The sequence below is a fragment of the Dreissena polymorpha genome, chromosome 13 (assembly GCF_020536995.1).
Source record: "Dreissena polymorpha isolate Duluth1 chromosome 13, UMN_Dpol_1.0, whole genome shotgun sequence".
Classification (NCBI taxonomy): Eukaryota; Metazoa; Mollusca; class Bivalvia; order Myida; family Dreissenidae; genus Dreissena; species Dreissena polymorpha.
Genome location: NC_068367.1, coordinates 24,686,601 through 24,702,593, shown reverse-complemented (window position 1 = coordinate 24,702,593; position 15,993 = coordinate 24,686,601). Strand labels below are relative to the sequence as shown.

The window sequence follows — 15,993 nt, the reverse complement described above, 5'->3', positions numbered from 1 at the left end:
GTTTTTTTTCCAAGTATATCAAATGAGTCGTGTTCTGAGAACACTGGGCATAATGCATGTGCGTAAAGTGTCATCACAGATTAGCATGTGCAGTCTGCACAGGCTAATCAGGGACGACACTTTCCGCATTTATGACATTTTTCGTTTCAATGAAGTCTCTTCTTAGCAAAAATCCAATTTCAGCGGAAAGTGTCGTCCCTGATTAGCCTGTGTGGACTGCACAGGCTAATCTGGGACGACACTTTACGAACATGCATTATGCCCAGTTTTCTCAGAACGCGACTCAAATATATACGAACCATCGGTCATACTATCAAGGGATACATTATCTTGAAGCTGAGAGATTAAAGCAAGATATTTATATATAGGACACATGCATGCACACTATTATCCTATTATCTCAACAACTATTTAAACATGCAATAATCAACTCGCCATGAAGCATGTGGCGTTCTCAACGACATTAAATATCAATATTATTTAGAAAAGAGCATGCTATCAAAGAAACGTATATTCAAAAAAGCGAAACAATGTATTGAAGTTTTTCTTTGTTGGTGTATTTGTGTTTTTTGTTCGATCAACAACTTCAAAAGCTCATTTCTTGTTAAAGTGAACTAATTGTCAAGGCAATAAATACTAAACTTCATTCAAATCCGTAAAAAAACTGTTTAACTATTAACATCATTCTGTTGTCGAAAGGATACGGTAACATTCTTGGGCACGTGTGTGGCGCCCATCGCCTTGATGGCCCCAGCCGTGCCCGCGTACGGCCATCGGCCCCCGTCCTCCTGTTCCTGCCCCACGGTGACCTCGCAGCCTGGAATAACCTTGGCGGCGATCACCGGGGAAATACAACACAGCCTGTGGGAAAAACATGCTATGTTGTAGAAAAAAAGACTGCGTGTGCCATTTATCACGACAAAATGTGTTCGAGTAAAATCGGTGATGTTTAGAAAATCCATTGTATAACATGTCACTTTGTGTGAAATGGTGCTACCATATGTAGCCATGTTAATCAATGATGCATATCATTATTTACATAGCATTCAATAAGGAATAAAATAATACAACTAGTTAATATATACAAGTAAAAAAGTAATTTTCGCCTTACAGGACAATTTAGAATAACAACAGCCTAATATCTAAAGTCTAATATGTGTATAAAAACATACATGTTATAAGTCGCATTTAAACACTTCATACAGTAAGTATAAACCATAATTAAAGAGTATATGACGAGATGCATCACAATTGTCAAAACACCACTGAAAAAAAACTGTTAGCAATTCACAACCAGCCATGCAATTTCTATAGCAATCGTGACCAAATGAACACCACTTAATTTAGAGGACGTCATGGATTGTTCTTCATTTTTTGGAAATGCGCTGTTTTATTATCAAGCCAATTCAGATATTTCCAACCTTAAAACTGATTTACATATGAGTTGAAGGCATAATTATAACAAGAGGGCCATGATGGCCCTGTATCGCTCCACTGTTTTTTATGCGTAAAAAAACGCGCAATGCGCATGGGTTGAAATGTACTCAAGCATCGACTTTCTCTGTCTATCCCTCGTCCCACTGGACGCTTAAAGTTGGAAGGGTGAGCATTTTTATATATGGAAAAAGTTACTACCGTGTAAACTAAACAGACTAAAAAGCCCGGGAATTGTTCCTTTGAAGCACAGTCCCATTGCTTATAACGTAGGTACATTTATCTCTCCAGAAGATATTGTCGTTCTTTCTATTTTACATATTTTTAGATGCTGAAGATCAAATATACGCATTTGATTTGAAACAGATCACAAGACCCGTAGGAATCAAAATTCCTTAACCCTTTACCAAACAACACATTTTGGACTTTCCCAATTTGAAAAAGGTTGCAGACGACAATTAAAATGTAATGGAATATTAAGGAAATAATCAGGTAGGGTAGAAATAATTGTGATAAAAGGAGAAATTGCTCATCTTGAGCAATTTCTCATTTTATCATAATTATTTATAAAGTCGTCAGCTATAAACCCGTAAAATCCTGTTGGTGTTTGGTAAAGGGTTAATAATCTCTGGTTCCTTCTTAGAGCCTTTCACACATTTATAACAAATACAATAGTAGCATCTTTCTTTGTAAAGAATCATCTCAAACAAGGGCTGTTTGAAAAACATGCATGCCCCCCCCCATATGGGCTGTCAGTTGTAGTGGCGGCCATTGAGTGAATACGTTTTATGGCACTGTGACCTTGACCTTTGACCTAGTGACCTGAAAATCAATAGGGGTCAATCTGTGAGTCATGATTAATGTACCTATAAAGTTTCATGATCCTAGGCGTAAGCTTTCTTTAGTTATCATCCGGAAACCATTTTACTGTGTGAAGTCACCGTGACCTTGATCTTTGACCTAGTGACCTGAAAGTCAATAGGGGTCATCTGCGAGTCATGATAAATGTACCTATGAAGTTTCATGATCCTAGGCGTAAGCGTTCTTGAGTTATAATCCTGAAACCATTTTTCTAAGTTGAGTCACCGTGACCTTTGACCTAGTGACCTAAAAATCAATAGGGGTAATCTGCGAGTCATGATCCATGTACCTATGAAGTTTCATGATCCTAGGAATAAGCGTTCTTGAGTTATCATCCAGAAAACATTTTACTATTTCGGGTTACAGTGACCTTGACCTTTCACCTGAGAATCAATAGGGGTCATTTGCGAATCATGATCAATGCACCTATGAAGTTTCATGATCCTAGGCATAAAACGTTCTTGAGTTATCATCTGGAAACCATTTTACTATTTCCGGTCACCGTGACCTTGACCTTTGACCTAGTGACCTGAAAATCAATAGGGGTCATCTGCGAGTCATGCTCAATGTACATATGAAGTTTCATGATCATAGGCATAAGCGTTCTTGAGTTATCATCCAGAAAACATTTTACTATTTCGGGTCACCGTGACCTTGACCTTTTACCTAGTGACCTCAAAATCAACAGGGGTCATCTGCGAGTCATGATCAATGTACCTTTGAAGTGTCATGATCCTAGGCCTAAGCGTTCTTGAGTTATCATCCAGAAACCATCTGGTGGACGGACATACGGACGACGGACGGACCGACATGTGCAAAACAATAAACACCCTCTTCTTCGAAGAGGAGCATAAATATAATTAACAACCCACACATCCCTTAGACCAATAGGCCTGAGAATTATATGATTATCTAAAGATTATTTCTTATATTTATAAATGTATTTAATTAAGTAATACATTTGACTTCTAAGATCAATTCATAACTTATATTAAGAAAATTATAAAATGATCAGAAATTTATATGGATCGTTGAGAAATTGACAATCATATCTCCACAATTCATGAGTCACAATTCACAAATGGAACAATGAATCATTAGTTATTAAAAAGCAGCATATACGATAGTTAAGAACATTGCACTTCATTAATTCCAACACCTTCTCTTGGATACAAAGTTTGAGTTTACAATACAGTATCATATATTGACTTTTCTGGAAATAATTATGTTCATGGAAGTTGTGTTTTAAAATCAATAAGATATTATTAAACTGGTTTAAGCACTACAAAAAAGACATTAAATAAACATGTCATCCGAAATTTTTGTATCCGGATATATGGTCACTTTCGACTAAATCCCGACTTTTTTCAGTTTATAAGAAAAACATTCAGAACACATGTTCTTACTTCAATTCCTTTGTAAGCAGTCACCATCTGATCTAAAATGGCACTAAATGACAGGGTTTTATCTCATGTTTACAAGATGTTGTTGTTGTTGTTGGTCACAGCCACACGGCCGCAGTAATCTCCCCTGGTAAACGTCATATGTTCAGTTTTGTGACCTCCCGGGACAGGGTCAAATTTGAGCCCTGGGGAATAGTTTGAACAAATTTGGTTGAGAACTATTAGATATCACAACATACCACATTTAGTAGCCCTAGGCTCTATAATTAAGAACAAGAAGATTTTTAAAGTTTGTCAAATAATGATGAGAAATTGGGTGAAATATTTGGGCTTTCTTTATGTACGAAATATTGACAAGTATATCAGTAGCGAGTATGCATTAACAACAAAGGGGTTACAATGCTATTGACACAAGCCTTAGGCTAAACAAAAGACCGACGAAAATGTTTAAATATACGCTGAGCGACTTTTATCTCTTGCGACTGACGCATACGAAAATATTGAAGGAAATTTAGACTATAAAGAAAAACAGTTAGTAGAAATTTTTATCGACGGATTATCGCACGATTATTTGATACTTAAATTAATGCGCGAAAATCATGCAACGTTATCAAATGCTTTAAAAAGCGCTATACATGAGCAAAGTGTCAGAGCTAGGTTTGAGTTACGATCACAAATAAATGGACTTGATAACATTACGACCGATAATATTCAGACAGATATCGATTCTATTAGGTCATCTATTGTTTGCACATATTGCAAGAAACACGGTCATTCTATTGAAATCTGTCGCCGTAGGCATCGAGAGATAAGTGCATATACGGTAGGGCGGAACTGTCATACGACATATAAAAACGGTAACGGGCGCAATAACGAATATGACAAAAATTGGAAAGATAAAATTGATTGTTGGAATTGTGGTAAATTAGGACACTTTAGTAGAGAATGTACTCAAAGAAAAACGTACATTAATCGAAAAAACTAGGAAATTCTTACCAAAAAGGGGTCTATGGTAAGAATGAAAAAGTCGAGACATATAATATCGCTTTGTGTGGTAGTCCAAATTCTTGTGTTATTTCAACAGGTGGTTATCAATTTAGGAGCTTGATAGACTCGGGCGCTGAAGTCAGCATCGTGAGTAAACGTACTTATGATATGTTAAAACAAAAACCCGCACTGATAATTAAAAAAGTAAATCTAAAGTCGGTAAACGGAAATTCATTACATGTCCACGGAAGTGTAAAATTGAGATTCAAAATAGGGAGCATATATAAAGAGCACGTTTTTTGTAGTAAGTAACATAAATAGAAATGTTATTTTAGGAAGAGACTTTTTACAAAATAATGGTGTCCGTTTATACTTTGATTTAGGATGTTTGAGGATTGATAACTGTTATGTACCTCTAGAAGAAAATGTACATCTTTCAACGATAGCGAGATTAACTAGACATACTGTGTTAAAACCACAAACTGCCTATAGACTCTTTGCTCAAGCTAAAAGAAACTGCATACGTTCAAATACGAATTATGAATTCAATGGAATAAGCAATTCTTTCTTTGATAATGAACCCGGTTTGACAATTGTTAATTCAGTCGTCAAGACAACGCGTGATAGACAATTTCCCATTTTAATTATAAACAATACGCACAAAACAATAAGGCTTAGACGACACTGTGCCATAGGGCGAATAAAATCGGTAAATGATAATGAAATATGCTCAGTACAAGAAGCCGAAATCAGGTTTATCTAAAGATGAAATCTTATCAGATTTACGTGTAGATGAAAATCAAAAAGAAAATATTCTACCGATACTCTTAAAACACAGAACTCTCTTCGCAAGAAATAATTTAGAATTAACACAAACTTCAGCGATAGAATTTACCATAGATACAGGGGATCATCCGCCCATTAAATTAAGGCCGTATCGAACACCATTAAACAATAAGGTATTCATAGATAAAGCCATCGATGAAATGCTAGACGCAAACATAATAAGTCCATCAAGAAGTCCGTGGAGCTTCCCTATTGTTTTAGTAGATAAAAAGAAAAATAACCATGACTCAAACAAAGATAATAAAGACGAGAAAAGGTTTTGTGTTGATTTTAGACAATTAAACAAAATAACAAAACCAATTGCCTATCCATTACCATTAATAGATGATATATTGGCGTTATTAGGTAAAAGTAAATATTTCACCAGTTTAGATTTGATATCGGGATATTGGCAAATACCTATAAAGGAAGAGGACAGAGAAAAAACGGCTTTCGCTTCGGGATTCAGGGGTCTATTTCAATTTAATGTTATGCCCTTCGGTGCCTCCTCCGCCGGTGCTATATTTCAAGAATTGGCTAATAAAGTACTCAAAGGTTGTGAGAGCTTCGCTGTGGCGTATCTAGACGATATTCTAATATTTTCACCTGACTTGCAATCTCATTTATCACACGTAGATACAGTACTACAGAGTCTCAGTAAACATAACCTAAAGCTAAAACTATCAAAATGTCAATTCTTACAAAGAGAGACAAGATACCTAGGCTTCATTATAGATCAAAATGGTATAAGGCCGGATCCGTTAAAGGTAGAAGCGATCCGACAATTCCCTAGGCCAAAGTGCGTGCGCGATGTACGATCTATCTTAGGTGCTGCAGGATTTTATAGGAGATTCTGTCCGTCGTATTCAGAAGTAGTCGAGCCTCTCATTAATCTCACAAGAAAGAATGTCCCATTTAAATGGTCAAAACAATGCGAAGATAGTTTCCAACAATTAAAAGACTCATTTACGCAAATCCCTTATCTTTCATACCCTGATCCAAAAAAAGGTTATATTCTGTATACGGATGCATCTGATAAATGCGTCGGAGCCTGTTTGACTCAAAAATGCGACAGTAACGAGACCGGGGATTATGTGGGCGAAAAGCCGATATTTTTCATATCGCACAGATTAAGCCCCACACAATGCAAATATAGTACCATTGAAAAAGAATGTTACAGCATATTTTACAGTCTAAGTAAATTGCACCATTCTTTACACAATGCTGAATTTGTTATAAAGAGTGATCACAAGCCGCTTAAGTATTTATTGGAAAGTCCGATGCAAAACAAGAAAATACAATTATGGGCCTTAAGTATAGCGGGTTACAACTGCAAAATTGAATATATACCGGGAAAAAAGAATATTATTGCTGACTTTCTAAGCCGACCTCCAAAAACCAAAATAAAGAATAATCAATGCGATCAAACAGAACTAGAATTAGATATTAACGATAAACATTTGACGATTAGTTCGGAAATAAATGGATAAAACCAGACGCGCGAAATTAATGTAATTGACTCTACGCATATCGATCACAGGCAAATAATTGATAATATTATTACCCCGCGGCCACTTCCAGTCGACGACACAGCGTCGAATGATAACATATCAGGGCTTAATATGCAAATAGAACAAGAAAAAGACCCTCATATATCTGAGATTAAAGCGAGATTAAGATTAGGGAAACAGAACAAGAGTGAAGATGATAGATATTTATCGGTTGATGACATACTGTACTACATATCAAACGTAGATGAGGAACCTACTCTCAGGCTGTTTGTACCTAAACACCTGACTGATTCAGTTGTCAAGCAATACCATGATGAAAACGGACATCCTGGGTCTCAAAGGCTTTTTCAGACACTAAAAGAGAAATATTACTGGCCTAAAATGTTCAAAGAATTGAATGATTATGTATCTAAGTGCATTATATGTCAAAGTAGAAACTTAAAAGCAATTAAAGCTCCCATATCGTCGGATACCTCAATACCGCCCTTTCCGTTTTCAGTTGTTTCCATAGATATATGCGGTCCATACCCAACAACGCTTTCCGGAAATAGATATATAATATGTTTCGTGGATCAATTATCAGGATATATAGAGGCATTTCCGTCGCCGGATAAATCTTCTGATAGCGTAATACACCTGTTAATGAACGAGATTTATTGCCGTCATAGTTGTCCTATAAGAATTATTACTGATAACGGAAAAGAATTCACAAGCACAGCTTTCACTGAAACATTAAAATCAATGAACATTGACCACGTAAAGACGACAATATATCATCCCGCGTCTAATGGCATGAACGAGCGTTCACATGGGACTATGAACAATATACTATCAAAACGGGTTCAAGAAAATGTACAACAATGGGACGTACATTTAAACATGTCTTTAGCGGCAATGAGATTTTGTACATCCGAGACTTCGAAGCACACACCGTTCTTCTTACTTTTTAATAGAGACCCTATTCTTCCAATAGACAACTTGTTAAAGCCTAGACGTTAATATCACGGTGAAGATTATCATAAAATAATATTAGAAGAACAACACAAATCATTTAAAAAGGTATGTGCCCAAATTCAAAAATCGAAACGTAGACAAGCTGATTATGCGAATAAAAATACGAAAGATATTAAATTCGAAATCAATGACCCCGTTTACTACAAAAACTTTCAACGTACAAATAAATTAGACAGTAAATGGAGGCCATATTATCGTATAATCGAACAAAAGTCGCCGTTAACATACGTAATAAAAAATCAGTTAGACAACTCAACTATTAAAGTTCACGCTGATCAAATAAGACACGCAAATATCGATGAATGGCCAGTGATAAATCAACCGTTAACGCGCCCGATTAGAAAAGCAAATTTAGCCTTTGCGGACGACACATTATCTTCTGATAGCGATTCAAATAACTCAGTACATGGGTTACCTGTAATTACGCAACAGACCCGACAGATTAGAGATAATACGGACGACGAGGAAAATATTCCGCTTGCGGAACTGCAAAAACATTTGAGAAACAAACAATTCGCGGATATACAGTCAAGCTCCAGTGAATCAGATACGATGCATTACAATAACGGTAATTCACAAAACTCACCTGTACGTAGGTTTGAAAATGATTCTTCAGACGATCAGATGCAAATTGACGCGGTAGCGTTAAAACACAAAAAACGAAAATTGACAAAAAAGACTTCACGTTCAAATAACGCAATGAAGAAAGCAATTTTCACGTGCCTTCAGACAATGGCTGAACACATGTAAATGAATGGACTACAAAATAAAGCGAGATAGATGTCGAGACTTAAAGACCCCAAAATTTTGTATATAGAGAAATATGTTTTGAATGTATATGTAGTATATATGTAAAAACAGGATTATAGAGGACGGTATCGTCCGATTTTGATAATGTATCGTCATTAGCGTTGATTTACGGGTTTAGAATGAAATGAAAATGTCATATTTAAGTCAACGGGTGATATAATAGATATATTTCAGTAATATGTAACAAACAGAAAATATAAGAATCGTGACTCGCAAAATGCACATAAACAATTAATAGGTACATTAAGAGAAAAAAAAACGCGACATTCCGATGCGTAAAATATAAGAATCGTGACTCGCAAAATGCATACAAACAATTAGTAAGTACATCATCTGTCTATGAACGCCAAGATACACACGTTTGACGCCCATTACTTGATGACAGGCGTGGGTCACGAATTAGACGAGTACGTAACGAAATTGGTATAAATAACCCTCAAAATAGGCAGACATGGCCTCGCCTTCTCGCAGGAAATATTCATTTTGTATTATTTACCTTGACAAGCTTATGACAACGCACTTGACAACGACATTAACCAAAGCTAGCTTATGCCCTACAGCGCTCAGGTAAACAACATTTTAGGCATAAATAACATTTTAATACAGTTTGTAAATATCCTTAAAAGCAAAGTAGTGGACCTTTTATTAGTATAATGTAAAAGATACAACTATATTGCTATGATTCATTACAAATTTGATACTGATCGAATATGTAGTTTATTCTTTTTCGTTTCTTTATAAGAATACCTACATTAAGACAACGGATTTTGTTTGTAAATTTTTGTTCTCAAAGTAAATAAAACATAATAAAGCACAATGCATTTCATTGAATAGACAAACGCGTATAGTTTTTCCTTTAGCACATTAATTTTATTAGGGTATATCTTATCATAGGTGTGAATAGTAATCTGAGTGCTTAGATAGCAAGTTCCATTAATATGTAAATAAAAGGCCCGTTTATCATTTCATGTAATTGACCCTATAAGATTTGCCAATGCGATACAAGTTAAGGAGAAAAGCAGCGCTCCTTACATCGTTGGCGTGGTTTGCCTGCAGCAACATGCGTTCATAACGCATTTGAGATCGTGATCAGATCTTAACACCCCGACAAAGAAGAAGAATATGTCATCGACATACCGATATCTTCGACGACGATGTATCCGTCGAGAATCAGATGACGTAACAGACGACTTCAATTAGGATCCAACATTGTCGACATGGATCCAAATTGTGAACCAGCATCAGTACCATACAACGAGTGGACTGTTAATGGACATTTCACGCTTCGTCGAAAATGATTTTTAAAGATACGATGATATGAATGGACTTGATGATGAAAATCGCGCGTACGTTGTACATATATTAAGTGAACATTTTATCGTCTATGAACTATATATATATGTGTGTTACCTTTATTACATGTACATAAACACTAATTATAATACTACAGTCATGAATGCAGACATTCTCCAGAACTATATATAATAAACGTTTGAAGTATTCTAAATCGTGCAACAGCCGAGGACCAACAGCTTCTCCGACCGACCATCATCGTCTTCATTCGGAAGCCGTCGTTTCAATCGACTGCATGTTACCATCTACAACCAGATGTCAAATACTCTCCAACCGGACGTCTCATCTCTTCACCTAGACGCCACATCGCCTCCAGCAAAGATGTCAAAAATGGACACTATTCGTATTGGATTTCCCAAACCAGTTACACATTCCACTTCATTGTGATTGACATTGACTTTTTAAATATTCCGACGTTTTATTATTTCAGCAGAAACATTCGATAAAAATTTCATTAATAATATGCAGATTTTCATCATATATATGTTTTAGTCACTGATGTTTTCATGTTTGCGTGTTTGATTTTCTACATCGTATGTATTAATATGTTTTCGTTTACTTCCATACTTACATTCTTAAAGATTTTTCTGTATCCTAAAATACATAAAAATCAAATTGAGAGGATAAGTTGTGTCAAATAATGATGAGAAATTGGGTGAAATATTTGGGCTTTCTTTATGTACGAAATATTGACAAGTATATCAGTAGCGAGTATGCATTAACAACAAAGGGGTTACAATGCTGTTGACACAAGCCTTAGGCTGTATTTGCATTATTTATTATTTGTACCACAATGCTCATTAACCTGTGCATACTTGAATAGTGACTTCTCCAGATTGTAATTCAGCCAATTAGAAATAAATACACATAGAACACTGACCAATGGGATAGATAACTGAGTTTCACGGGGCAGATGTTAGAGGGAAACAAGACAGTTAGCGTTTAGACTTGGAGACGTACGGATCGAGAAAGACACAATCATGTAGCAATCACAACGTATTTGTATAACTGAAAATATTAAGTATGTTAGACCTTAAATTGGACTAGAAACTGATACATGGTGTTGTTGAATATTTTATCCTGTATTATGCAGAGAAATTAACATAAATAGAGAGGGACCGACTTGTCCCATGCGCGGCACGAGAAAATGGGAGTTAATGCAAAACTCGTCATCTTGTCAATTCGCGCATGACGAGATATCGAATGATAGGCTACATACCGGTAATTTAAGAGTAATGAACATTGTTAGTAACTATGCGTCGTCTATGAACTATGAACGATTACGTGACAAGTTTGCACAAAATAGGCCTTATTTAAGCATATGTTTATTTTTGTGACCCCTGGGGCAAGGTCAAATTTGTTCCCAGGGGCATAATTTGAACAAACTAAGTAGAGAACTATTAGATGTCACTACCTACCAAATTTGATAGAAATGGGCCCAATGGTTATGGACAATAAGATTTTTATAGTTTGCACAAAATGAGCCCAATATAAGCATATGTTCAATTTTGTGACCCCTGGGGAACGGTCAAATTTGATCCCAGGGGCATAATTTGAACAAAATTGGTAGAGGACTATAAGATGTCATTACATACCAAATTTGGTAGCCCTATGCCATACGGTTATGGACTAGAAGATTTTTAAAGTTTGCACAAAGTAGGACTTATATAAGCAAATTTTCGATTTTTTGACCCCCCAGGGCGGGGTCAAATTTGACCCCAGGGGCATAATTTGAACAAACTTGGTAGAGGACTATTAGATTTCACTACATACCAAATTTGGTAGCCATAGGCCCAATGGTTATGGACAAGAAGATTTTTAAAGTTTTCACAAAATAGGTCTCATATAAGCAAATTTTCTGACCCCCCGGGGCAGGGTCAAATTTGACCCCAGGGGCTTTATTTGAACAAACTTGGTAGAGGACAATAAGATGTCACTACATACCAAATTTGGTAGCCCTTGGCCTAATGGTTATGGACAAGAAGATTTTTAAAGTTTTCACAAAATAGGCCTTATATAAGCAAATGTTCAATTTTTTGACCCCCCGGGGCAGGGTCAAATGTGACCCCAGGGGCGAAATTTGAACAAACTTGGTAGAAAACTATAAGATGTCACTACATAGCAAATTTGGTAGCCCTAGGCCCAATGGTTATGGACAAGAAGATTTTTAAAGTTTGCACAAAATAGGCCTTATATATCAAATTTTCAATTTTTTAACCCCCCAGGGCAGGGTCAAATTTGACCCCAGGGGCATAATTTGAACAAACTTGGTAGAGGACTATAAGATGTCACTACATACCAAATTTGGTAGCCTACACCATACGGTTATGGACAAGAAGATTTTTTTAAATTTGCACAAAATAGGTCTTATATAAGCAAATTTTTAATTTTTTGACCCCCGGGGCAGGGTAAAATTTGACCCCAGGGGCATAATTTGAACAAACTTGGTAGAGGACTATAAGATGTCACTACATACAAAGTTTGGTAGCCCTAGGCCCAATGGTTCTTGACAAGAAGATTTATAAAGTTTGCACAAAATAGGCCTTATATAAGCAAATTTTCAATTTTTTGACCCCCAGGGGCAAAGTCAAATTTGACCCCAGGGGCATAATTTGAACAAATTTGAAAGAGGTTCACCACAGGAACATTCCTGAGAAATTTCATCAGAATTGGACCAGTAGTTAAGGAGAAGATGTTTAAAGAAAAAGTTAATGCACGCACGCACGCACGCACGCACACACGACGGACACAGGACCATGACATAAGCCTCGCTGGCCTTTGGCCAGTGGAGCTCAAAAGGTTATTTGCACCTATCGGTTCAAGAAACCAATTAAATGATGCTTCTGTACTTGCTTCGATCCTTACCCGATTGGTTTACCATGGCCGTGAAAGTCTTTCACGACCCTTACAACATCCGTGTGCACAGTCATTTTCGCTCCATCCATGGCGAATGTCGACCTAAATGTTATGATGATACACATTGTGGTTCAATATACATGTAATTTAATAAAACAAGAGGGCCTGAAAGTCCCAAAGTCGCTCACCTGAGATTCAAATGAACTGACCTGTTCTGTGCAGCCCAAGATGTCATTAGAACAAAATGTTCTACCAACTTTCATGACAAGTGAACACCCTGGCAGCCATATTTTGAACAGACCAAACTCATTTTCATACACATCCAAGATATCATTTAAACAAAATATTCTGACAAAGTTTCATGAAGATTCATGAAGACATATAAGGAAAAATGCCCCGCCCCCTGGAGACCATGTTTTTCAAGCAACTGGAACCATTTTCGAACTTGTCCAAAATATCATTGGGACAAATCTTCGGACAAAGTTTCACGATGATCGGACAATAATTTTGGCTTCTAGAGTGTTAACAAGGTTTTACTATAGCTATATTAGGAAAAATGCCACGCCCCTTGGCGGCCATGTTTTTCCACCAACTGGAACCTTTTTCGAACTCATCTAAGATAGCATTAGTATAAATCCTGTGGCCAAGTTTCATGATGATCAGACAATAAATGTGGCCTCTAGAGTTAATAAGGTTTTACTAAAGCATGGCTTCTAGAGTGTTAACAAGGTTTTGATATAGCTATAAAAGGAAAAATGCCCCGCCCCCTAGTAGCCATGTTTTTAAAGCAACCGAAACCATTTTCAAACTCATCCAAGATATCATTGGGACAAATCTTCTGACCAAGTTTCATGAAGATCGGAAAATAAATGTGGCCTCTAGAGTGTTAACAAGATTTTTCTATAGCCATGTACGGAAAAATGCCCCGCCCCCAGGCGGCCATATTTTTCAACCAACCGGCATCATTTTTACACTTGTTCAAGATATTATTAGGATGAATCTTCTAACCAAGTTTCATGAAGATCGGACAATAAATGTGGCCTCTAGAGTGTTAACAAGATTTCACTATAGCCATATACAGCCATATAAGGAAAAATGTCCCGCCCCTTGGTAGCCATGTTTTTCAAGCAAACGTAACCATTTTCAAATTCATCCAAGATATAATTGAGGCCAATCTTCTGACCAAATTTCATGAAGATTGGAAATAAATGTGGCCTCTAGAGAGTAAACAAGATTTTACTATAGCCATATAAGGAAAAATGCCCCGCCCCCTGGTGGCCATGTTTTTCAACCAACCGCCATAATTGTTTAACTCATCCAAGAAATTATTGGGATGAATCTTCTGACCAAGTTTCATGAAGATCGGACAATTAGTGTGGCCTCTAGAGTGTTAACAAGATTTTACTACAGCCATATATAGCAATATCAGGACAAGGGACAAAATTGTCACAAAACCAGGTTTTCATTGTGAAAAAAAAATCTGAAAAAGGAAGAAAACTCAAACTGAACTTTTGAAATGAACAAACAAAATTAACCCCCTTTGTAAGTTTGTTTTTAAAAAAAATCTATTTTTAGTCGTGGTGACCTTGACATTGGAGATATTGACGTGATTCTTTGGTGCGACACACCGTACCATGATGGTGAACAAATGTGCCAAATGATTTTAAAATCTCACAATGAATGACATAGTTATGGCCAGGACAAGCTCATTTATGGCCATTTTTGACCTTTGAACTCAAAGTGTGACCTTGACCTTGGAGATATCGACGTAATTATTTCGCGCGACACACCGTCCAATGATGGTGAACAAATGTGCCAAATGATTTTAAAATCTGACAATGAACGACATAGTTATGGCCCGGACAAGCTTGTTCCACCAGCCCGCCAGCCAGCCCGCCAGCCAGCCAGCCAGCCCGCCCGCATTCGCCAATCTAATAACCAGTTTTTTCCTTCGGAAAACCTGGTTAAAAAATGCCGCGCCCCTTGGCAGCCATGTTTTTCAAGCAAACGTTACAATTTCCGATCTCATCTAATATATCATTGAGACCAATCTTCATACCAAATTTCATGAAGATTGGACAATGAATGTGGCCTCTAGAGTGTTAACAAGGTTTTACTAAAGCCATATAAACTCATAAAAGGAAAAATGACCCGCCCCCTGGTGGCCATGTTTTTCAAGCAACCGAAACCATTTTCGAACTTGTCCAAGATATTATTGGGATGAATCTTCTGACCAAGTTTCATGCAGATCGGACAATTAATGTGGTCTCTTGAGTGTTAACAAGACTTTACTATAACCATATAAAGTTATATAAGGAAAAATGACCCGCCCTTTGGCTGCCATGTTTTTCAAGCAAACGTAACCATTTTTCGAACTCATCCAAGATATTATTGAGACCAATCTTCTTACAAAATTTCATGAAGATTGGACAAAAAATGTGGCCTCTAGAGTGTTAACAAGGCAAATGTTGACGCCGCACAACGCACGACGGACGATGCACGACGAACAAAAGGCGATCTCAAAAGCTCACCATGAGCGCATTATGCTCAGGTGAGCTAAAAACAAGTAAATGCCATTTTAATAAACACAAATATTTTTCCTTATTTTGCACGTTTCTGTGGGTTTTTTACGTTTTAATATAGATACATACTTGACTATCTAAATATACAATAATCTAAATGCATATAATTTAAACAAAAGCACGGTTAACGCGTGTGTTTAACCCACAGGAGCGCACGCCCATTTCGACCCCATGAACTACTCACAAATTCTTCGCCGCTCCAAAACCCCCTGGAAAGACGACGGCGTCGAAATCAGCCGCCTTCAGGTTCGAAAGCGGACTGATTTTCCCTCGTGCTATCCTTGCAGACTCAACCAGAACGTTCCTAAAATGAACACCATAGTCCTTCAGCCCGTGAGTCGTTGTGCTGATGAATTT

At 36.9% G+C, this 15,993-nt stretch overlaps 1 protein-coding gene across 2 annotated transcripts in view; it reads right to left on the bottom strand.

Moving 5' to 3' along the window:
• Positions 1-15,993, bottom strand: part of LOC127856373 (ES1 protein homolog, mitochondrial-like) — a 43,122-nt gene that overhangs the window by 639 nt on the left and 26,490 nt on the right. Inside the window, exons 4-6 of one of the 2 annotated variants that reach the window (XM_052392518.1) lie at positions 15,821-15,940; positions 13,064-13,156; positions 705-861 (exon numbers count right to left, since the gene is read on the bottom strand). In XM_052392518.1, the coding sequence (XP_052248478.1) occupies positions 705-861; positions 13,064-13,156; positions 15,821-15,940 (370 nt within the window). The remainder of the gene's footprint in view (positions 1-704; positions 862-13,063; positions 13,157-15,820; positions 15,941-15,993) is intronic. The other variant, XM_052392519.1, reaches the window with a different exon arrangement.